The 24579-nt window shown below is 44.2% G+C and overlaps 1 protein-coding gene across 1 annotated transcript in view; it reads left to right on the top strand.

Annotated features, from left to right (window-relative positions):
• LOC120939899 (probable acyl-CoA dehydrogenase 6) overlaps window positions 1-17786 on the top strand; it is a 131113-nt gene extending 113327 nt beyond the window's left edge. The window contains exons 8-10 of the mRNA XM_040352323.1: window positions 6204-6365; window positions 7537-7687; window positions 17356-17786. Coding sequence (XP_040208257.1) covers window positions 6204-6365; window positions 7537-7687; window positions 17356-17449 — 407 coding nt within the window. The 3' untranslated portion in view covers window positions 17450-17786. The remainder of the gene's footprint in view (window positions 1-6203; window positions 6366-7536; window positions 7688-17355) is intronic.
• Window positions 17787-24579: the final 6793 nt, after the last annotated feature.

Raw genomic sequence — 24579 nt, 5'->3', positions numbered from 1 at the left:
TGCAAGCCTCTCGTGGTTTCTGCTCTTCAGGACTTTTTAAAAGTTGAAAAAGGAGAACAGGTTTACTTTAATATTTTTTTTATATCTTCCTATTACCATCATCACATCTTATTTTTAAATAAGGAAAGGGAATTAGTGAGCCACTTCCTGTCCCAGGTGGACTATAAATAGGGCTTTAGAATTCCGAGGAATGACGTTGGTGATTGAGCTGTCGGTGGCCAAGGGAATATCTGGCTGATTAAGTAGGAAAAATGCAAAACATGGCAGGCGTAAAGGCCACAGAACGTCAGAGACTGAGCCGGCTATTACACCACGTCCTGTGAGAACCTTGTCTTATGTTTGTTTTATTCTTTGCTCATGATGATACAGACATACAGTCCATTTCTAACTGGAGGTGGCACAGTTCATCGATTCCCGAATTTCGTGTTCCCTAATACAGCGACACAGACCGACTCACCCAAGGATGACTATTACGTATGTGTTATTGAATCTCCAGACATTACCCATCATGAACACACATTTGTTGAACCCTGTAACATCTCTTTTAAACTTTCAGAGATTAAAGTACGTGTATAGAGAGTGGTTAAAGTGACGCTAAATGATATCCTTATCTCCAAAACAAATCCACATGGAATGCAGTGCATGTTGGTTGTGGTCATGTGTACTACTCTATGCTCACCACAAATCCCATAGTCCATCCCAGGAGTGAGCGAGAGACGGTGGCTACGATCCTACATATAGTGGGACCATAGAGAACAAACGTAGACATTCTTTAATCACTTGCCGACCGGCTAACGCCAATATACGTCGGCAGAACGGCACGGCTGCGCAAAGCAATGTACCTGTACATCGCTTTAAATTTTCCGCCATGCGGGCGCGCACCCGCCGCGTGCTCCATGAGTGTGCCCACAGGTCCCACGGACTCACGGAGAGGCTGAACGGGGAGATGCCTGTGTAAACAAGGCATTTCCCTGTTCTGCCAAGCAACATGACAGAGATCTACTGCTCCCTGTCATCGGGAGCAGTAATCACTGTCAGTGGTAGCCCATCTCCCCCACAGTACGAATCACTCCCTAGGACACCCTTAACCCCTTGATCGCCCCCTAGTGTTTAACCACTTAACCCCCGGACCATATTGCTGGTCAAAGACCAGAGCACTTTTTGCGATTCGGCACTGCGTCGCTTTAACTGACAATTGCGCGGTCGTGCGACGTGGCTCCCAAGCAAAATCGGCGTCCTTTTTTTCCCACAAATAGAGCTTTCTTTTGGTGGGATTTGATTACCTCTGCGGTTTTTAGTTTTTGCGCTATAAACAAAAATAGAGCGACAATTTAGAAAAAAATTAATATTTTTTACGTTTTGCTATAATAAATATCCCCCAAAAATATATAAAAAAAAAAAAAATATTTTTCCTCAGTTTAGGCCGATACGTATTCTTCTACATGTTTTTTGTTAAAAAAATCGCAATAGGCGTTTTTTGATTGGTTTGTGCAAAAGTTATAGCGTTTACAAAATAGGGGATATTTTTATGGCATTTTTATTAATATTTTTTTTTTACTAGTAATGGCGGTGATCAGGTGGACACTTCGGACACTTTTGACACATTTTTGGGACCATTGGCATTTTTATAGCGATCAGTGCTATAAAAATGCATTGGATTACTATAAAAATGCCACTGGCAGGGAAGGGGTTAACACTAGGGGGCAGGGAAGGGGTTAAGTATGTTCCCTGGGTGTGTTCTAACTGTAGGGAGGGTGGCCTCTCTAGGGGAAATGACTGATCGCTGTTCATACATTGTATGAACAGACGATCAGGCATTTCTCCCCTGACAGGACCGGGAGCTGTGTGTTTACACACACAGCTCCCGGTCCTCGCTCTGTAACGAGCAATTGCGGGTGCCCGACGGCGATCGCGCCCGCCGGGCACGCGCATGGGAGTCAGGGATGCTTCAAAAGCCGACGTATAGCTACGGGCTCTCGCGCAGGGGAGCCGACCTGCCACCGTATAACTGCGGCGGATGGTCGGCAAGTAGTTAACCCCTTTTCTACCAGTGTCATTTACACAGTAATCAGTGCATTTTTATAGCACTGATCGCTGTATAAATGACAACGGTCCCAAAGTAGAAAAAAGTGTACTCCCAACAATCTGACATGTAAATTGCCACCATCCCCGGTAAATCAAAAAAGGAAGTTACCTCAAAGAGTTGCGATTTTATGGGCAATAAATTTAATCAAAAAAAATATATATATAAAAAATATGTGTCCGCCATAATGTCGCAGTCATGAAAAAAATTGCTGATTGCCGCCATTACTAATAAAAAAATAATAATAATAAAAATGCCATAAATCTAACCCCTATTTTGTAGATGCTATAACTTTTGCGCAAACCAAACCATATACGCTATATGCTATTTTTTTTACCAAGAATATGTAGAAGAATACATATCGGCCTAAACTGAGAAATACATTTTGTTATTTATTTTTTTGGGATATTTATTACAGCAAAAAGTAAAAAATATAGATTTTTTTTTAAAATTGTCGCTCTTTTTTTGTTTATAGCGCAAAACATAAAAGTCGCAGAGGTGATCAAATACAACCAAAAGAACGCTCTATTTGTGGGGAAAAAAGGGCGTCAATTTTGTTTGGGTACAACGTCGCATGACCGCGCAATTGTCCGTTAAAGTGACGCAGTGCCGTATCGCAAAAAATGGCCTGGTCATTAAGGGGGCAAATCTTTCTGGGGCTGAAGTGGTTAATAGAGCAACTTGATCCTGGTCATAGTGCTGAGTTTTATTGTATACTGTTAGCAATTCAGCATGATCTAAAGCCATGGCATACTTCATTATTCTTGCTGACTATGCGCACTGCTATAGACAGGTGTACCTAATATAATGGCCAATGATGGTAGAGCACCAGGTATGGAGACACCTCTGTTCATCCGATATGCAGTACATTACTCTTGCACTGTAAGCCTCTCTGCAAATGTTTTGTGCGTTAGAAAAACATCCACACATTCAGATTAGTGAATAGCTCATTTTCCTGACCTGTTTATTGATACAAGCAGAGATGGTGATGAACGTCAGTCCACTATTATCTTCTGGGACAATCTGTGCAACGCGTCATTTTTATTTTTACAAAGTTAGGACTTTTCCTTTTGCTTCAGACAACGGGAAATAATGTATTATTGCAGTGTTGCACATGACAGACGTACAAAATGACCCGTTTACACTGTGACCTAAACTAACCCCAGACTGGCACAGCATTCCCTGCTTTGCTTCCCAGCTCTGATGCCACTGCTCACATTGACGCAATGCGTCCCCGCATGTATGTAAAAGATTGATTATACTAAATGACGCGACACTTTGCTTTCACTTGGCTGGCTACATTGTTGAATTCAGTAAAAATATAAATACAGTGGGCTAGATTCAGATAGCCCGGCGTTACGCCGCCGTAACTTAGGGCGCAAGTTCCGTATTCATAAAGAACTTGCACCCTAAGTTACGGCGGCGTAAGCCCGCCTAATTCAAATGTGGATGATGTGGGCGTGTTTTACTTAAATTAATTGTGACCCCACGTATTTGACGTTTTTTTACGAACGGTGCATGCGCCGTCGTGAAAGAATCCCAGTGCGCATGCTCAAAATTACGCCGCAAATCGTCAATGCTTTAGACGTGAACGGAACTTGCGTTCAAAATTTGACGCGGGAACGATGTCCATACTTAAATTGGGGTTCACCCTATAAACCCAAAAAAAAATATTTTTTTTTCTTCTACCATAAAATCAGGCATTGTAGCGCGAGCTACAGTATGCCTGTCCCGATTTTTTTATCCCCGTACTCACCGTGTACTCGTGCATCGAAGATACCGACTCCCCTCGGGGAATGGGCGTGCCTATGGAGACGGAGGATGATTGACGGCCGGCTCTGGCGCGTCACGCTTCTCCGGAAATAGCCAAAATAGGCTTGGCTCTTCACGGCGCCTGCGCATAGCCTGTGCGCAGGCGCCGTGAAGAGCCGAGACCTAATCCGGCTGTCTTCGGGGAGAGTGACGTGCCAGGGCCGGCCGTCAATCATCCTCCCTCTCCATAGGCACCCCCACTCCCCGCGGGAGCCAAAATCTATAATGTACGAGTACACAGTGAGTACGGGGGTAAAAAAAATCGGGACAGGCATACTGTAGCTCGCGCTACAATGCCTGTCTCGATGGTAAAATCGTGTCACTGAGGGTGAACCACCGCTTTAACATAGGATACGCCTCATATAGCAGGGGTAACTTTACGCCGGAAAAAGCCTAACGTAAACGACGTAAAAAAATGCGCCGGCCGGATGTACGTTTCTAAATTGGCGTATCTACCAAATTAGCATATTCCTTGCGTAAATCGACGGAAGCGCCACCTAGCGGCCAGCGTAAATATGCAACTAAGATACGACGGCGTAAGAGACTTACGCCAGTCGGATCTTAGCCTAATTTTGGCGTATCTTGCTTTCTGAATACAGAAAGAAGATACGCCAGAGCAGCTTTGAATTTACGCGGCGTATCAATAGATACGCAGACGTAAATTCTTTCTGAATCTAGCCCAAAGTGTCTAAATAGTAAATACTAATTGATCTGTTTAACAAAAGATAATAATGTGTATGTCTATCACAAAACAAAGTACTTAAGTACTCAACTCATTTCCTATAAAGTGCGTCCAATATATATTCCACACTGTAGCCAGCCAAGTGAAAGCATTTTAAGCCCCGTACACACGGCCGTGTTTCCTGACAGGAAAACAGCAGGAAGAGCTTTTGGCCAGGAATCCCGGCCATGTGTATGCTTCCCCGTAGTTTTCCCAACAGGAAAACTGCTGGGAATCCTGGCGGGAAAATAGAGAACCTGCTGTCTATTTTCCCGCCGGGATTCCCGGTGGTTTTAAACCCGGCAGTTTTCCTATAGGAAAAACTGCGAAGGAGTATACACACGGCCGGGATTCCCAGGCCAAAGCTCTCCCCGCAGTTTTCCCGACAGGAAACACGGCCGTGTGTACACGGGGAAACTTACTGAGCAGGTTCTTGGGTTTCCCCTCAGTTTTATTGGCAGACTTTTTACCGCCGAGAAAACCGAGCGTGTGTACAGGGCTTAAGTATTATCAGCCCCTTATAATAGTCACAGCAGGTGTGCAGACCCAGGAACTCATCAAGGGGATGGGGAGTACCCCTCATAATGGTCACAGCAGGTGTGCAGACCCAGGAACTCATCAAGGGGATGGGGAGTACCCCACATAATGGTCACAGCAGGTGTGCAGACCCAGGAACTCATCAAGGGGATGGGGAGTACCCCTCATAATGGTCACAGCAGATGTGCAGACCCAGGAACTCATCAAGGGGATGGGGAGTACCCCCCATAATGGTCACAGCAGGTGTGCAGACCCAGGAACTCATCAATGGGATGGTGAGTACCCCCCATAATGGTCACAGCAGGTGTGCAGACCCAGGAACTCATCAAGGGGATGGGGAGTACCCCACATAATGGTCACAGCAGGTGTGCAGACCCAGGAACTCATCAAGGGGATGGGGAGTACCCCTCATAATGGACACAGCAGGTGTGCAGACCCAGGAACTCATCAAGGGGATGGGGAGTACCCCTCATAATGGTCACAGCAGGTGTGCAGACCCAGGAACTCATCAAGGGGATGGGGAGTACCCCTCATAATGGTCACAGCAGGTGTGCAGACCCAGGAACTCATCAAGGGGATGGTGAGTACCCCTCATAATGGTCACAGCAGGTGTGCAGACCCAGGAACTCATCAAGGGATGGGGAGTACCCCTCATAATGGTCACAGCAGGTGTGCAGACCCAGGAACTCATCAAGGGGATGGGGAGTACCCCTCATAATGGACACAGCAGGTGTGCAGACCCAGGAACTCATCAAGGGGATGGGGAGTACCCCTCATAATGGTCACAGCAGGTGTACAGACCCAGGAACTCATCAAGGGGATGGGGAGTACCCCTCATAATGGTCACAGCAGGTGTGCAGACCCAGGAACTCATCAAGGGGATGGGGAGTACCCCTCATAATGGTCACAGCAGGTGTGCAGACCCAGAAGCTCAGAACAGCATTTGCCAGAAATTAATCTATTTGGATTAACTTTTTTTTTTTGTTGCATGTGAAAAGAGCCTTTTCTTTTTTTACTTTGTAACAATTCATGTTTTCTGTCTATTGTCAGTTCTCACACCCATGGAAAACATCATCCAAGAAACGATTGACTACACCAGGCAGAGGAAAATCTTCAACCAGCCCCTGCTCAACAACCAAGTTATCCATTACAGGTTGGCCGAGTTGATCACTGAGGTGGAGCTTCTCCGATCTCTGCTGCACCGCACAGTTGGTGAGTTTAATTTCACATAGTTTTGTTCAGATTCAGAATCCCACTGCACCTCCCTCTGATTGGTTCTTGTGGGTCTTCTGAGCTGTGATAGTCACTAATTGGTCTAAAACCAACCGTAAAGAGCCACCCCCTTCCATAAATCAAAAGTCAGCAGCTGCAAATATAATAGCTGCTGACTTTTAATATTGGGACACTTACCTGTCCAGGGATCCCACAATATCGGCACCCCAGGCGATTTTCTGATTGGCTCTCGGGTGCTGCCCCCGCCATTCGTGGTAAGGGAAACCGGCCTGTGAAGCCAAAAGGTTGGTTCCCTACTGCGCATGTGCGAAGTGCACTGCGTTTTCTAACTGGCCAGGCTGGTGGAGGAAAGAGGAGGGTGGCCGACCTTCCGGGGGATCTCGGCCCCCTCCCTGAAAGGTGCCAAACGAGGCACCAGAGGTGGGAGGAAGCAAACAAGCGGAGCTTCTACTTTTGAGTGGAACCCTGCTTTAAAGCTAACTGTCCAGTGCTACTCTACGGTCCGTTGTCATCCGATCCCCCATAGGGGAGAGCGGCGCTCTGACAGGTCGGTCCCTGCACAGTGTGCAGAGACAGACCTGTCATCTGCCTGCTCAACGGGGATCGACAGAGCGATCCCCACTGAGCAAAGCAGAGCCCGAAAACGGTCCGCCCCATGTGAAAGAGCCCTTAGTGAGGGTATATACTGTATCTTCCCATCAAGAACAATGAAAGCCATAAAAACCTTATAGAGATTCTTGCTCTTCCCCACCCTATTAAAAAAAAAAATTCTGGAGTTACATTTTTAGGAATTAGAGGATGCAGGAGTTTGGGGTCCACTCGACGAAAAGTAGAGAATGATGATTGATTGATTGATGAGATGTGTAGGACGAGTTGAATGAGCATACTCTATTTATTGCATTTTGTTGTCTGGAATTCCATTTTAAGGAATCAGGGTGTGCGGGAGTATGGGGCGTCCACTAGAAGAAAAATAGAGAATGTTGTTTGATGATTAATTGACTCATTGATTTGATGAGATGATATGAGATGTTTGGCACTCAGAGTTAAATGAGCAAACTATTTATTGCACTTTTTGCTGTCCTGGGAAGAGGGTGGGTTATGTGAATTATGATTAATTTTCTCATCTAACTTGCTGTTTGTTTGCCCTCAGCATTGTATATCGATGGAAATGATGTCACCAAATTGGCATCTATGGCCAAGCTAAAGGCTGGACGCCTAGCAAGAGAGCTAAGTGACAGCTGCCTCCAGTTCTGGGGGGGAATGGGCTTCACCAATGAGGTGTCTGTAAGCAGGTTTTATAGGTAAGTCAGAGGTTACCAAGTCTTCTATGTCTTGTCTGTTTTTAAGGCTGAACTTCCGAGATAAGCAAATATTGTCTAAATACATTCCTTGTGTGTATTCTTTTTGAATCTTGGTGTGCGTTGTGTGTTTCTTCCAGACCTGTGCAGTAATCCAATAAATAATCATTTTAAAATAATATTTTACTGATCTAATGCCAGCTTAAAGGCTTGGGGCCAGATTCACGAAAGAGATACGACGGCGTATCTCCTGATACGCCGTCGTATCTCTGAGATACGATTGTCGTATCTATGCGCCTGGTTCATAGAATCAGGTTACGCATAGATAGCCCTAAGATCCGACAGGTGTAAGTGACTTACACCGTCGGATCTTAGGCTGCAATTCCAGGCCAGCCGCTAGGTGGCGATTCCATTGCGGTCAGTGTAGAATATGCAAATTACTAGTTACGCCGATTCACAAACGTCCGCTTTGCCCGTCGCTCTAAATTTACGTAGTTTCCGTGGAGATACGTCGCGTAAAACTAAGCATGCCCTCTAGGTGGTCTAACCAATGTTAAGTATGGCCGTCGTTCCCGCGTTAAATTTAACTTCGTTTGCGTAAGTCGTCCGTGAATGGCGCTGGACGCCATTTACGTTAACGTCGAAACCAATGACGTCCTTGCGACGTCATTTAGCGCAATGCACGTCTGGAAATTTTAGGGACGGAGCATGCGCAGTACGTTCGGCGCGGGAACGCACCTAATTTAAATGGTCCCCGCCCCATTTGAATTAGGCGGGCTTGCGCCGGGCGGATTTACGCTACGCCGCCGCAAGTTTACAGGTGAGTGCTTTGTGAATCAAGCACTTACGCTGTAAACTTGCGGCGGTGTAACGTAAATGGGATACGTTACGCCGCCGCAGCGTAACGTATTTCTATGTGAATCTGGCCCTAAGGTCATATTTTGCACCATGTTACACCCATATTTATGTTGCAAATTCCTCCCCTCCCACTTACCCTCTGCCCTGCCAGCCTCATTTAGATTCACAGGGATCTGTGAATGTATGAGCTACAAGTCCTCTCTTCCCCCGCAGCAGATGGACTTGTAATTCTCAATGAACTACAAGAGTGGTAAGCAGCATGGTTGTAGTTCATTGAATGTTCCTTCAGCTTTTTAACTGACAGCCCATACAGAGGTACGGGCAAAGATCCAGAGGAAGAGTTTGCAGTAGCCTGACACTGCACCCATAATCCACTGATCGCAGGTGCAATGTTTTGCCGACTCCTTGCCGTTCTCCTGAACTGTAGAAAGCAGCTGGTCTTTAGCACTGGAGCATTGAAGTGACGCTCTTCAATCAATCTTACTCTGCTTGCAGGATAAATATTAAAAGAGAAGCTTGGGGATATAAAAAAATAAACACTCATACAGGCGTTCCCCGGGTTACAAACAAGATATGTAGCTAGATTCAGAGAGACTTAGGCTGACGTATCAGTAGATACGCCAGCCTAAGTCTGAATTTGCGTCGGCGCTAATTTAAGCATATTCTGGTAACCAGATACGCTTAAATTCGGCTCAGATACGAGCGGCGTTAGTGTCTTACACCGTCGTATCCTAAAGTGTAATTTTTAGGCTGACCACTAGGTGGCGCTTCCATTGCGGTCGGCGTAGAATATGTAAATCACTAGATACGCCTATTCACGAACATACGCCCGGCCGATGCAGTACAGATACGCCGTTTACGTAACGCATTATCAGGCCTAAAGTTATTCCATCAAATAGCTGGAATAGTAATGTTAAGTATGGCCGCCGTTCCCGCGTCGAAATTTGAAAATTTTACGTTGTTTGCGTAAGTCGTCCGTGAATAGGGTTTTACATCATTTACGTCCACGTCGAAATCAATAGGACCGTGCGCCGTACTTTGCCGCAATGCACACTGTGATCGTAAAATACGTCAATCACGTCAGCTCAAGCCCCATTAACATAAAACACGCCCCCTCAGCCGAATTTGAATTAGCCGCCCTTACGTCCGCCCGATTTACGCTACGCTGCCGTAACTTAGCAGGCAAGTACTTTGTGAATCATGTACTTGGCTCGCTAACTTACGGCGGCGTAGTGTAAATGCCATATGCTACACCGCCATCCTGAATCTAGCTAATGGTCTATAGGTTTGTCCTTAAAGGGGTTGTAAATCTTCATGTTTTTTCACCTTTATGCATCCTATGCATTAAGGTGAAAAAACGCCTTGCAGTGTCCAGTGTCCCCGCCGTCCTTCTCTCCTTGGAGTCCCGGCTATGATTGGATAGATTGATAGCAGCGCAGTCATTGGCTCCTGCTGCTGTCAATTAAATCCAATGATGCTGGCGCCGGGGGTGGGGCCGAGTCATACACTCTGTGTCTACGGATGCCAAGTGTATGACACAGGAGAGCGCACACAAGATAACCCTCTCGGGAGAGAGCTTCCCAGAGGGGGCTATCTAATGTTGGTAGGAGCAGCGAGAGCCTCTGTGGGACCCCAGAACAGGAGGATCGGGGCCACTCTGTACAAAACGAACTGCACAGTGGAGGCAAGTATGACATGTTTGGTATTTAAAAAAAAAACGGGAACCTTAAGTGTCACTTTAAAGGGGAGGTTCACCCTAAAAACGACTTTCTAGTATTACATTGGCCCCCCACATTACAATACGATTATGCCTATTAGTTTTTTTTTGATGCTGTACATACCTTCGTACAGCTATTCACCGGTGGCTTCGGGGTTGCGAGTCCCGCGGGAGTGGGCGTTCCTAACATGCTGGTGATTGACGTTTTGACAAAAAACGAGCTCCCCCCGTCGCGTAAGCTGCGTCACGATTGGCGAAAGGAGCCGAACGGCGAGTCGGCGCTATACTGCGCCTGCGCATCGCCGTTCGGCTCCTTTCGGCAATCGTGACGCGGCTTACGCGACGGGGGGAGCTCGTTTTTTGTCAAATTGTCAATCACCAGCATGTTAGGAACGCCCACTCCCGCGGGACTCGCAACCCGGAAGCCACGGGTGAATTAGCTGTACCAAGGTATGTACAGCATCAAAAAAAAACTAATGGGCATAATCGTATTGTAATGTGGGGGGCCAGTGTAATAAGATAAAGTTGTTTTTAGGGTGAACCTCCCCTTTAAGTTGAATTTGTTTGTAAATCAGAACAGGTAAATTTGGTAAAAGTGTAGCTCCAGCCAAAAAAAATATTTTTAAGCTTTTTGGATAACATTACCCCTGTAACATTTGTTTTGCTGTCTGTGCACCTGTTCAGAAGATTTCACCTCACTTTCTGTCCCAATGACAATTGGATTTTGGAAATTTGGGGGTTTTGTGGAAACAAGGATTGGTGATAAAGCATCAGTGGAGAGGAGACACCTTTTCCCCGTGATAACTCTTACAGGAGTAAATTTCCCTTCTTAGGGGTAGATTTCCTCTCACATCCTGTTTGTAAGTAGGAGTCATATGTAAGTTGGATGTTTGTAACTTGGGAGCCGCTTGTAAGCGTATATTGATTGGTTTGCACAAAAGTTATAGTGTCTACAAACTATGGGATAGATTTATGGATTTTTTTTTAACAGTAATGGTGGTGATCAGTGACTGATAACGGGACTGCGATTTTGCGGCAGACAAATAAGAAACTAACTGACACTTTTTTGGAAACCAGTGACACTAATACAAGGATCAGTGCTAAAAATATGCACTATCACTGTACTAATGACACTGGGAAGGGGTTAACATCAGGGGCGATCAAAGGGTTTACTGTGTACCTAGCTTGTGTTTGTACACTGTGTGGCAGATGCCTTTACTTTGGGAAGATATGGATCCATGTCCCTGCTTTGCAAGAACACAGGATCAATGCTTTCCTTACTGCGATCTGCCTGTGTACTGAACAATTAGCGGGTGCCGGTGGACACTGAGTCCGCAGGACACACGCTGATCGGCTCCCGCCTGTGTAGAATCACAGCGGGAGCGAGCCGCTGGTGGCGCGCATTCACACCCACGACCCGGAAGTGCGGGATCACGTGTGTGTATATATATGTATATACAGGTGATACTTGAAAAATTTGAATATCGTGCAAAAGTTCATTTATTTCACTAATGCAACTTAAAAGGTGAAACTAATATATGAGAGAGACTCATTACATGCAAAGCAAGATATTTCAAGCCGTGATTTGTCATAATTGTGATGATTATGGCTTATAGTTTATGAAAACCCCAAATCCACAATCTCAGAAAATTAGAATATTGTGAAAAGTGGAATATTCTTGGCTCAAAGTGTCCCACTCTAATCAGCTAATTAAGCCATAACATCTGCAAAGGGTTCCTGAGCCTTTAAATGGTCTCTCAGTCTGGTTCAGTAGGAATCACAATCACGGGAAAGACTGCTGACCTGACAGTTGTGCAGAAAACCACTATTGACACTCTCCATAAGGAGGGAAAGCCTCAAAAGGTAATTGCAAAAGAAGTTGGATGTTCCCAAAGTGCTGTATCAAAACACATTAATAAAAAGTTATGTAGAAGGAAAAAGTGTGGAAGAAAAAGGTGCACAAGCAGCAGGGATGAGCGCAGCCTGAAGAAGATTGTCAGGAAAAGGCCATTCAAAAGTGTTGGGGACTTTCACAAGGCTGGAGTCAGTGCATCAAGAACCACCAGACACAGACGGATCCTGGACATGGGCTTCAAATGTCGTATTCCTCTTGTCAAGCCTCCTGAGCAACAAACAATGTCAGAATCGTGCCTGGGGAGGTGGGGCTGGACATTTTTGCAAGGATGGGAGGAGGGGTGAATGAGGTGATGGTCCGCTTTAAGGCGGGGGGAGGAAGGGGTTAAACAAATATTTTCGCTGCTTGTTGCTAATTGTGCAATCACTCCTTGCTATCTGGTCTTCACATACGAACATATTATACAATGCAAAATATTCAGGACTTGATACGTTTCACATTCTTCGTATAGACGGTGCCTGGCGGTACTTGCTAGTGTTGCCCTAAAGATTTATTTTCTTTTTATACTCCCCTCCACTCACGCAGAGAAGAGGGAGAAACAGTCCTATAAATATACATAACTAGAAATGACTGGAATTGTACTTACTTATTTTTATTGCGTAGAAAGTATACGAAACTTCTAGCAGCTCGCCATGACATAATATTCATCGTTTCCAACAATTATGGAATACAAAGTTGCATCAAAGAAAACATTATTTTTAGAGCTTACTAAATTCCAGATATTGAATGTTTTTATTTGCCTCTTTCCTGCACGTTGTATTTTATTTTATTTCTCATTTCTTTCGCAACTTAGTAAAACTAACATTGCAGCCATGGAGTGGGTTCACTTTCTGGTGAATGCGGATTTAGTCACATCTTACTGACAATGTGGAGCAATTTTCGTTTTTTTTTTTTTTTTTTTTTTTTTTTACTGAAATTGAAAAGTTCATTTGCGTTTCCTATTTTCCCAAGGTTTGAAGTGGAACTCCAGACAAATTACTAAATACACAGTTGAATGCATATTTTGTTAATCTGTAACGACAGTATTGTGATTCACTTGACCCTGCACAGACAGTTACATAGTCTGGTTGAAAAAAAAAAACACAAGCCCATCTAGTTCAACCAATAAAAGAGGGGGGGGGGTCATGTAATCCTATATACACAATCCTATACCCACAGTTGATCCAGAGGTGGGCAAAAAAAAACGAGCAAAGCACAAACCAATAATTTTCTCCATCAGGGGAAAATAAATTCTTCCTCAACCCACGGGAGGCAACCGGATATTCCCTAGATCAGCTTTACCTATAAATGTTAGTACTCAGTTATATTCTGTACATTTAGGAAAGTATCCAGGCCTTTCCTAAAGAAATCTACTGAGCTGGCCAGAACCACCTCTGGAGGGAGTCTGTTCTACATTTTCACAGCTTAAGAGCTGTGAAGAAACCTTTCTGTATTTGGAGATGAAATCTTTTTTCCTTATATAGCGCCAACAGTTTGCGCAGCACTTAAAGTGGTTGCAAACCCACTTTGAAAAAAAAAATAACATCTGCAAGACAAAGGCATAATGAGCTAGTATGCTATGCAATGTAATTGTGTAATAATCACCTGAGATCGAAGCCCTCGCTGCTGTGGCCGTACACAGCACCGGCCGACGACATCAGTCCCGGGGTTACTTCCGGGCATCGCGGCTCCGGCGCTGTGATTGACTGGAGCCACAATGACGTCACTCCCGGTAATGGCACACTCGTGCCATTGCTTCAGTGCACATGTGCCGATGACCAGAGCTTTTTTTCTCAGAAAATAGGTGCAGGAACTCAACCATGACCCCGTTCAGATTTCACAAACAGTAGAAGGGTTTTAAAGGGGCATTAAATACCAGGATTGCATTACATACAGAGTGCAGAATTCATGGGGTTACACACAGAGTGCAGAGCTGTCACTTGTAAACATAGAAACCAGACTTCTGTGTTTACAAGTGATTGTGGTGAGCAGGCACCAAAGGGTCTGAGCCAAAGGTGGTGGAACTGAGTTCCCCCAAGTTCCCCCTGAAAAAAGCCCTGCCGATGACATCGGCATATGCAGGGGACAGGGGATATCTTATTTTAGGCTTACCTGTAGCATAAAGTGGTCTGTAAGGGTTTACAACCACTTTAACAAAATGAAGGCAGACATTACAGTTACATTACAATTTGGTACAAGAGGAATCAGAGGGCAATAAATAAATACATAAATATATGTATTTATAGCCCTCCTACTGCCTGCAGGCTTTGCTGACTATCGTAAAGCGCACCAACATTTTTTGGCCTTCAACATTTAACCGGCTGAAGATTGAGGACTAAGGACGGTGCCTTAACAGTTGCTACCCAAACCTTTTATCCCCTTTTACTTAGTTGAGGTTCCTTTTAGAAAATTCTACACCATACCCTAATCATTCCCTTAGATTGCACTCTAAACCAGCTGTCGTATTGCTACCTATGTTACAGTTTACATTTATTTTCACTGTTTATTGCTGAATTTGCTGATTCCCATATTGATCCCAGTTTAGTGGTATAGAACCTGATTACTTTGGTATAGTTATTACTCTGTCTAGCAGGCTGTGTCCAAATTTGCCCACTGCTTGCTCATTTATGTTCAAACTGCTATTTATTCTAACCCATATCAATAGATAAAGTGCATTTACCACTAAACAGGTGTATGTCTATTTTCAGCGGCGGTCCGTCCATAGAGGGCGCTGGAGCGCCACCCCCTCTGGCTCCGCACCACCACTGAAAATAACATACATTCATGCATTGCATGAATGTATGTTATTGTTGCCAGCTGCCGCTGGTCTATTCAGGTGGCCGGACATTGAGTGCCGACCACCTGAATAACGGCAGCTGATTGGCTGTGCGGAAGTGCCTATCAGAGCCAGCGGCTCTGATAGGCTTTCCGAGTACAGCCCTCGGCTCCCGGATGTCTTATCCTCGGAACGTACGGGGGGTGCGTTCCTTGGACAAGACTGAAGGCCGTCTCAGCCAATCAGGTTCGCCGATTCTGGTTATCGGTAACCTGATTGGCTGAAGCGTCACCAAGGCGGGAGAAGACATCGAGGGACGTGGAAGGATTAAGGTAAGTGCATTTTACAGGGCACAGCGGTGACAAAGGGCACAGTGGCATCAATGGGCACAGTAGTGACAATGGGCACAGTGGCAACAATTAAAGGGCACATTAACATGCACAGTGGCAACATTGGGCACAGTGGCAACAATTACAGGGCACAGTGGTGACAATTGGCACAGTGGCGACAATTGAGGGGCACAGTGGCTGCGTTTGATGGCATGGCACAGTGGTGACAATTGATGGCACAGTGGCTGCGTTTGATGGCATGGCACAGTGACTGCGTTTGATGGCATGGCACAGTGACTGCGTTTGATGGCATGGCACAGCCGCTGCGTTTGATGGCATGGCACAGTGACTGCGTTTGATGGCATGGCACAGTGGTGCGAATTGATGGCATAGTGACTGCATTTGATGGCATGGCACAGTGACTGCGTTTGATGGCATGGCACAGCCGCTGCGTTTGATGGCATGGCACAGTGACTGCGTTTGATGGCATGGCACAGTGGTGCGAATTGATGGCATAGTGACTGCATTTGATGGCATGGCACAGTGGTGATAATTGATGGCACAGTGGCTGCGTTTGATGGCATGGCACAGTGGTGCGAATTGATGGCATAGTGACTTGCATCGATTTTTTTTTTTTTATATATATATATATATTCAACCAATTGTGTCAGAGGGGCTGAGGTTTTTCTTGGAGTTGAGGAGCAGAACAGAAAAAACAAAAGAATGCTTTCAAAAATATATTTTTAAATTTTGTTTATTTTTATCAATTTACAAAATGCAAAAGTGTAGTCAGGGATTTTGTAGGATTAGAATCAGGTGTATGATTAACCAATTAACCAAATATACCAAGCAGGTTCTAATGGTCATCAGGTTCATATGTAGGTCAAAACACAATCATTAACTGAAACAGTAACCGCTGTGTAGGAGGCTTAAAACTGGGTGAGGAACAGCCAAACTCTGCTACTAAGGGGAGCTTGTGGAAGACCGTTTCATGTCACAGGTCATAAACCATGGTAAGACTAAGCACAGCAATACCGGGGTTTCAAGATGTGCTGTTCAAGATCTTTTGAAGAAGCACAAAGAAACAGGCAGTGGTGAGAACCGTAGACACAGTGGTCAGCCAAGGAAGTTTAATGCAGCAGATGAAAGACTCTTCATGCTTGAGTACCTTCGACATCGGAAGATGTCCAACAGTGCCATCAGCACAGAACTGGTGGAAACCAGTGGGACCCAGGTACACTCATCTATTGTCCGGAGAAGTCTGGCCAGAAGTGGTCTTCATGGAAGAACTGCAGCCAAAAAGCCATACCTCCAATGTGGAAACAAGGCTCAACTATGCAGGAAAACACAGGAACTGGTGTACAGAAAAAATGGCGGCAGGTGCTCTGCACTGATGAGTCAATATTTGGCTGTAGCAGAAGTCAGTTTGTTCACCAAAGGGCTGAAGAGCAGTACAATAATGAGCGTCTGCAGGCAACTGTAAAGCATGGTGGAGGTTCATGTTTGGGGCTACATTTCTGCAAATGGAGTTGGAGATTTGGTCAGGATCAATGGTGTCCTCAATGCTGAGAAATACAGGCAGATATTATCTATCATTTCATATCAGGGAGGCGTGTGATTGGCCTCAAAGTTATTCTGCATCAGGACAACAACCCCAAACATACAGCCAATGTCATTAGGAACTATCCTGAGCATAAAGAAGTCCTAGAAGTGATGGTTTGACCCCCACAGAGTTTAGGATTACACGAAGAGACAGAAGGATTTGAGGAAGTCAACATCCACAGAAGATCTGTGCTTAGTTCTCCAAGATGTTTGGATCAACCTACCTGCCGAGTGCCTTCAAAAAATGTGTACAGGTGTACCTAGAAGAATTGATGCTGTTTTGAAGGCAAACGGTGGTAACACCAAATATTGATTTGCTTTTGATTCTGTTCATTTACTGTTTTCCCCCACCCCCAAAGAAAAAAACACCAGCCGCCACTGCTAAGGGCCAACTACTATGTATAGATAATTATGAAATTGCCTTTTCTGACTGTGATTTAGATTTTTGTCCAGAGAGTTATAATATTCTAACAGCCCCATGTGTTCTTTTTGCAGAGATTCCCGTCTACTCTCGATTGGTGCTGGAGCGGATGAAGTCATGCTGTCAATTATCTGCAAATATATGGGGACCCTTCCCAGCAAAAAATGAGGCCACTTTGGAATCCAAAGCAGAATTTCAGGAATAATAAGAAAAAAATAAGAAAACTCTGAATGTAGATGGTGCAAAATCTTAACCTTTTTGGACTTTATATTCTTGAAGTGCCTACCCTACTGTATTAGGCAATGTCCTCTGCAGGAAATGACTCTTCAGTGTAGCCCGTAATCGGTTATTACTATTATCATTTTAACTGTGGACATTATCATTTAATATTATTATTATCATTTAACAGTGAAATCAGTGGTTTATGCAAAAACAAAAATCACAAAGGGGATAAATACTTTTTCACGAGAGTATTAATAAATCCTGTGGATGCTATTGTTTTGTCTTTGGGGATCTATATATTCCTTCCAGCTCCTCCCTTCATGTATGGGGGTTGATTGGACTGTGTGCACACAGCCAGGCAACAGGAATTTTTGCAGCTTTCATGCAGACTCCAGAACCAGTCCAGGAGATGTTTGTTTTGTTTTTGGTTTATTTAGGGGTTAACCTTGGATGGGGAATGGGAAAAAACACTGGATGCCCAAAACTGTAGATCTTGAATGCAAACTTGAGGGCTTATATAATAAAAGTGTAGCGCTGGATAATGAATGATATGCAACCATAAAATTCAATGAATATATAATAAGTGAAAAAAGTATAAAAACTAAATAAATAATCAACAGTGAAACATAAAGTTCATAAGTGAATAACTCCTGAAGAGAAAAAAATTGAAGGAAAGTTCAACCAATTCATGTAGACCTCCAGTGATCGAAGATGAATATATGCAATCCAATGTGTGAAGAGTCTCGCCACTAAGAGAAGAGCGGTCAACTAGCCAGTGACCGCCCTTCTCAGGAGGGTCAAACAGGCTCAGCAGAGTGATGGTCCTCACGGAAATGCTGAGGAATCCTCCCACCTATAGCCAATCGCAGACTTCAGATCAGCAGTTCTCAGACGAGTGATCAGGATACAATCCACACAACGCTTCCGGGGTGGGGTGTATAAACATCCGGTGGTATGGGGTTAGTGGTACCCAATGAAAAAAAGGAAAAACTTCCAATAGTGTAGGCGTTCTTAAGAATTTATTAAAAGATGTACAATGTACAAAACAATAAAAACAAGTCCTCTATATGTAGAGAATAAAAAACGATATTCCTTGCAAGGATAAAAGCTCTGTGGTTTGTCAGTCAGCAAAATCCGGTTCGCGCATTCACCATACGTGTGCGTGATGCCCTACGACCATTTCGTCACAACTGACGTCATCAGGGGCACGCCGAAACGGTCGTAGGGCGTCATTTCATTTCTTCTCTTGGTGGCGGGACTCTTCACACATTGGATTCCATATATTCATCTTCCATCACTGGAGGTCTACATGAATTGATTGAACTTTCCTTCAAATTTTTTCTTTTCAGGAGTTATTCACTTATGAACTTTATGTTTCACTGTTGATTATTTATTTAGGGCCAGATCCTCAAAAGGGATACGCCGGCGTATCTACTGATACGCTGTCGTATCCCTGTTTCTATCTTTGGAACTGATCCACAGAATCAGTTTCCAAAAGATAGGCAGAAGATCCGACATGTGTAATGGACTTACACTGCCGGATCTTAGGATGCAGTACCGCATCCGCCGCTGGGGGCATTTCGAGTCGAAATGCCGCTTCGGGTATGCAAATTAGCACTTACGGAGATCCACAAAGCTTTTACGCTTCGTTTTTTCTCCGTAAGTATTAAGTTGCATGTGTAAAATTAGGGCTGCTTTTACAAAGTGTAAACTGTTTACACCTTGTAAAAGTAGATCCTTCTTACCCGCGACGCTGTTGTTATTTTTTTTTTTTTCCCGCCGTATCTTTTTTTTTCCCGACGCAACTTTTTTGACCCGGCGCGATTCATGAAGCTCGGCGTAACGTAATTTCGCACTATGCACGTCGGGAAAATGACGTGACGAGCATGCGCAGTACGTCCGGCGCGGGAGCGCGCCTAATTTAAATGGGACTCGCCCCCATTTGAATAGGAACGCCTTGCGCCGGCGGAATTTCAGTTACACACCCGAAAATTTCTAGGTAAGTGCTTTGTGGATCGGGCACTTAGGTAGAAATTTTCCGGCAGTGTAACCTTAAATGGGAAAAGATAAGTTACGGCGGCTGGCTGTGGATCTGGCCCTTAGTTTTTATACTTTTTTCACTTATTATTTATTTGTTGAATTTTATGGTTGTAAATTATTCATTATCCAGCGCTACACTTTTATTGTATATATTTTGTTGTGCCTTATATCAAGGTTGTGGTGGTTAGCGGCAGGACATCCGTTAAGGATACATTTATTCATTTATATATTTATTTTTCTTTTGCACCTAGCGCAAATCCCCCCCCCCCCTTTTTTAACCATTCACAAAACTTGAGGGCTGGATGATATCGATCCCTCTTTAGTGAGTCCTGAAGTCTAAGTGGCTGCTGCACAGGCTTCCTGCTATACAGATAAAGAAGCAAAAAGTCTGCGCTACAGGCGTAGTAATCTTCCTGGCAGCCCACTCGTCAGGGAGCCCAAATGTACTATCTTCCACAGTAATGCACTAGGCTGGTATGCCTTCGTCCTATGTTTGTTTTCTGCTATACAGGCCCAGATCTTGTCTGTCAGGGTGGCTTCAGCTAAGCCTAGCTAAAGGCTGGAGAGGGTGTGAGACTTCAGCTGCTCCTGCTCTCTTCCACAGGCTTTCTCCTGTACTTCCTTCTGCCCAGGGGCAGAGCCCCCTGGCACAGTGGTTCCTTGCAGGCAACTGGACCCTGGATTCTGCACACCTCACTGCCAGGCTTCAGAATATTTATGGCCTATCTCCCCACCTTCTGGGCCTTACCTACCCAGGGATTGGTAGAGACATATTCCGGTTTTAGCCTCTGTTCCTCCACCCTGAGAGTTTCAGAACTATACAGAAAATTCCGAAAGCCAGGGAGAGGCAACATTGACCCAGCCCATGAAGCTCTGCCCAGCTAACACAAACAAATGAACTCCAGCTCCTCTACCTACAGAGCCAAACTAAATGTACCCACTCTGAACTTGAAATAAGGGGAAATTATCAAGCAGTGACAGAGGTAGCAAGAAAAGCCCAACAGAGGTTTTAATTGTGCCATATTCGTTACAAGACTGAAACAAAAATGTCTGGAAAGCCTGGCATTCTGTCTTGCCTTCCTAATCCACCATCCTAAAGAAACATATAATCACGATACAAGTGAGAAAATATATGGAAGAGGAGGGCAACCAGCAAAATGGTATTGTTTATATTTGTATGTGCTTCTCTAATTTTGTGCCAACAACTATAATAATATTGTTAAATAAAATGTACAGAATTGATAATTGATAATGAAAGTATTTTTTTTTATGGTAATTCACCTTCTTACTAATCTATATTATTAATTTATGCAATATCAAAATAGTCTGCATTCAAAAGATTTTTTTTTTATTGAAAAGCTTTAACAAGTTTACACCAAGGCCATGCAGGATCACACCAAGGCCAACTCGCACGCCATGCAGGGAAAAAAAAAGACAGCAATCGTAACCACAAAAGAGTTGGACAATAACACGCGTTCTGCATTATATATGAATATCTAAACACAAGAGACTGAAAACATGGGAAATTTCCCAACAAAGAATAAAACAACAAAGTAACAATTAAATTAAAAAAGGTAAGTGGTTGCTAAATACCCCTCTCCTGCCATAGCTTGGGGCTCATTCGGGGCAGATGGTCACTAGGTAAATCCAGAACTAAGAGTAAAGAACGAGAAAAATAAAAGGGGAGGGGGTTTGAGGGGGAGGGGAGAGTGTCTGTGGGCTGTCCCGAGAAGTATTACATGGTTTAGATGTAAGGTTCACTGGAGGTCAAGGCTCCATAAAAGTATTTTTTATAGTCCTGCCAGTTGCTAAGCCAAACAAAGATGTCCGGTCTATTCTAGACTCAGGGGCTTAACAAGTTCCTGAAAGTACAGAAACTCAAGATTGGAGTCTATCCAGTCAGTGATTGCTTTGCTTCATCAAGGGGGCTTCCTGGTGTCCATGTATCAAAGATACCTACCTACAAATCCTGTTTTTTTTGGCCTTACCAAAGTTTTCTGCAATTTGAAGTCAAGGATCGCCACTACCAGTTTGTTATATAGTCTTTCAACCTGTCCACGGCCCCCAAGGTATCGACTCCGGTTCTGGGGTTGTTGAAGACCTGGGGTAACCCCATTGTAGGGTAGTTGTCACCAAAGCAAGAGATGAGGGAGCATCCTTCAAGGAGGATGCTTGTTCCAGTGACAGCCCAAAAACAAAAATGTAATGCACTTCTTCGTACCAGTTCTTGAATGTGGTGGCTGCATTGGTTTTGACCTTTTTTAGACAGTACAGAAAATACCTGTTGGATCTCGTAATTTTCTGTGAGCATAACTAAAAGCACAAACCATTTTATATTCCTTTTGTGAACTACTAATCACCTCACTCCCATATAAGGTAGAGGAACGAAAGCAAATGAAGTACTCACCCCGGAAGGAGCCCGCTGATCTGCCCCAGGTTCCTTTCCCCGATTAGTGCGAAAGCAGCCAGGCACACAGCAACAATCACTCTTCTGGCTCAATGAACATTCTAGGGGTTGCCTTTTTGAAATGTAATGCTGGATAACTTGGATAGGGCATAGCTGTGGAAAACTTCAAGAACGCTCAGCAGTGATATGAGGACACTCTTCAGTTTGTCACTACTTCTTAGGACAGTTGTCCTAGCAATGGCCCAGAAAGTGGACAGCACTGAGACACCATCAGAGATATCCCCGGCCAGGCAAGCACTAGTACTGATACACAAGGGGTGGCAGCAGCAACAGTCAGTAGAATCCTACACTCAGGTTTGTATTCACAATGTCCCTGGATACTTGGATTCCTTCTTCCAACATCAGACAGACATTTCCCCAGTGAATCCTCCAGACCGGATCCTCAGTGAAATCCCTTTCTTCAGAGATTCTTAGCAAAACAGGCCCCCCAGCTCTGCCACAGCAGCAGGGACCTCAATGAGCACAGGTAGGATGTAAGCTGGGCTGCATAGAAGGGCAGCGGGGCTCCTCCTGGACAAGAACCAGCTGCCTCAGCACCCCTCCTAGGGATTGGCTGAGACAACATAAATATTTAAGTTGCAGATTTGTCTTCCCAGCCCACTTCATTCTAGACTCCTCCAGAAGGCCAGGAGAAACAATCAAACCTACAGCCAGTGGAACCCAGAACAGCCCAAAGTAATCACAAACTGCTCCACTGATTACAGGGCAGCCAAAGAACTAAATCTACCTAGCTTTTCTAGCAACCTATCTAGGAGGGTCCTAACAAAGATGTTTGTGCCAACCATGGCTTCCTCCATACATACAGTGGAGAAGTGTGTAGCCACTCAGGGGCAAGAAATGTGTTAATGGCAGGATCACCAGGTGGGAAAAAGCCTTAAAAAAAATTTAGCTACCGCATCTAAGGATTGGTAAGTTGCAAAATATTACATTTTTGGTTTGGGAAATCCACCTTGTGAGATACAGGCAGCAAAATATAACCTGATAGTTTAAACCCTTCAATACTGTATCAAAAAAAAAAAAGTTTTGCCTTTAAATTCACATTAATACTCCACACTCTTTTGCAATAACCTATATGTGCATTTAGTATGGCACCCCAATGTTCACATAAGGTAGCTGCCAACAATCTGTCCTACACATGCCATGCAGTTACGGTTATTTTTTAACTGGGGTGCATTGACAGCCTATTCAAAATTAATGGGTTGCCTTAACGCAGCACACCATAATATAGTGTCGCCAACCTACCAGATTGAAATCTACTGATAAGACATCCAAACCTTACTGGCACAGCCAAGTTTTTACTGGCATTTCCAAAATTACAGTTTTAAGTGCAAATTTCAGTATTTAGGCTACAAACAAGTCCAATACGCCATTAGCAATGGGATTTAAGGTAGATATATATGTTGTTTAAATTAATGTTTTATTCATTTCAATTAACTACTTGCCGACCAGCCGCCGCAGTTCTACGGCGGCAGGTCGGCTCCCCTGTGCGAGAGCCCGTAGCTCTACGTCGCCTCGCGAAGTGGCCACTAGGGGCGCGCGCACCCCCGCTCGTCCCTGATCCCAACTCGCGTGCCCGGCTGGTGCGATCACCGCCGGGCACCCGCGATCGCTCGTTACAGAGGGAGAAATTACAGAGACAGGTCCTGTCGGGACAAATGCCTGACCAATGTATGAACAGCGATCAGTCATTTCCCCTAGTGAGTCCACCCCCCTACAGTTAGAACACACCCAGGGAACATACTTAACCCCTTCCCCGCCCCCTAGTGTTAACCCCTTCCCTGCCAGTGGCATTTTTATAGTAATCAATGCATTTTTATAGCACTGATCGCTATAAAAATGCCAATGTTCCCAAAAATGTGTCAAAAGTGTCCGAAGTGTCCGCCATAATGTCGCAGTACCGAAAAAAAATCGCTGATCGCTGCCATTACTAGTAAAAAAAAAATATTAATAAAAATGCCATATAACTACCCCCTATTTTGTAGGCGCTATAACTTTTGTGCAAACCAATCAATAAACGCTTATTGCGATTTTTTTTTTTTACGAAAAATATGTAGAAGAATACGTATCGGCCTAAACTGAGGGAACATTTTTTTTTATATATATATATTTTTGGGGGATATTATGGTAAAAAGTCAAAAATATTTTTTTTCAAAATTGTCGCTCTATTTTTGTTCATAGCGCAAAAACTAAAAATGGCAGAGGTAATCAAATCCCACCAAAAGAAAGCTCTATTTGTGGGAAAAAAAGTACGCCAATTTTGTTTGGGAGCCACGTCGCACAACCGCGCAATTGTCAGTTAAAGCAACGCAGTGCCGAATCGCAAAAAGTGCTCTGGTCTTTGACCAGCAATATGGTCCGGGGCTTAAGTGGTTAACCATACAAAAATCTAAAATTACAAAGAAATATATAAAGACCAAATGATAAAGCGAAAACTTATAAATATCTAAAGCATGTGATGCAATAGGATATGAAAAAAAAAAAGAAGAAATAATGGGTAAATGGTAAAGAAAAAAAAAGAAAACTTAAAGGAAAATCTAGATCACAAGATATCTTATTTTTCCCATTGCAA

Source organism: Rana temporaria, chromosome 5 (assembly GCF_905171775.1).
Source record: "Rana temporaria chromosome 5, aRanTem1.1, whole genome shotgun sequence".
In the NCBI taxonomy this organism is placed as follows: domain Eukaryota; kingdom Metazoa; phylum Chordata; class Amphibia; order Anura; family Ranidae; genus Rana; species Rana temporaria.
Note: the sequence above shows the minus strand (reverse complement) of the source record. Positions and strands in the feature narration are given on the sequence as shown.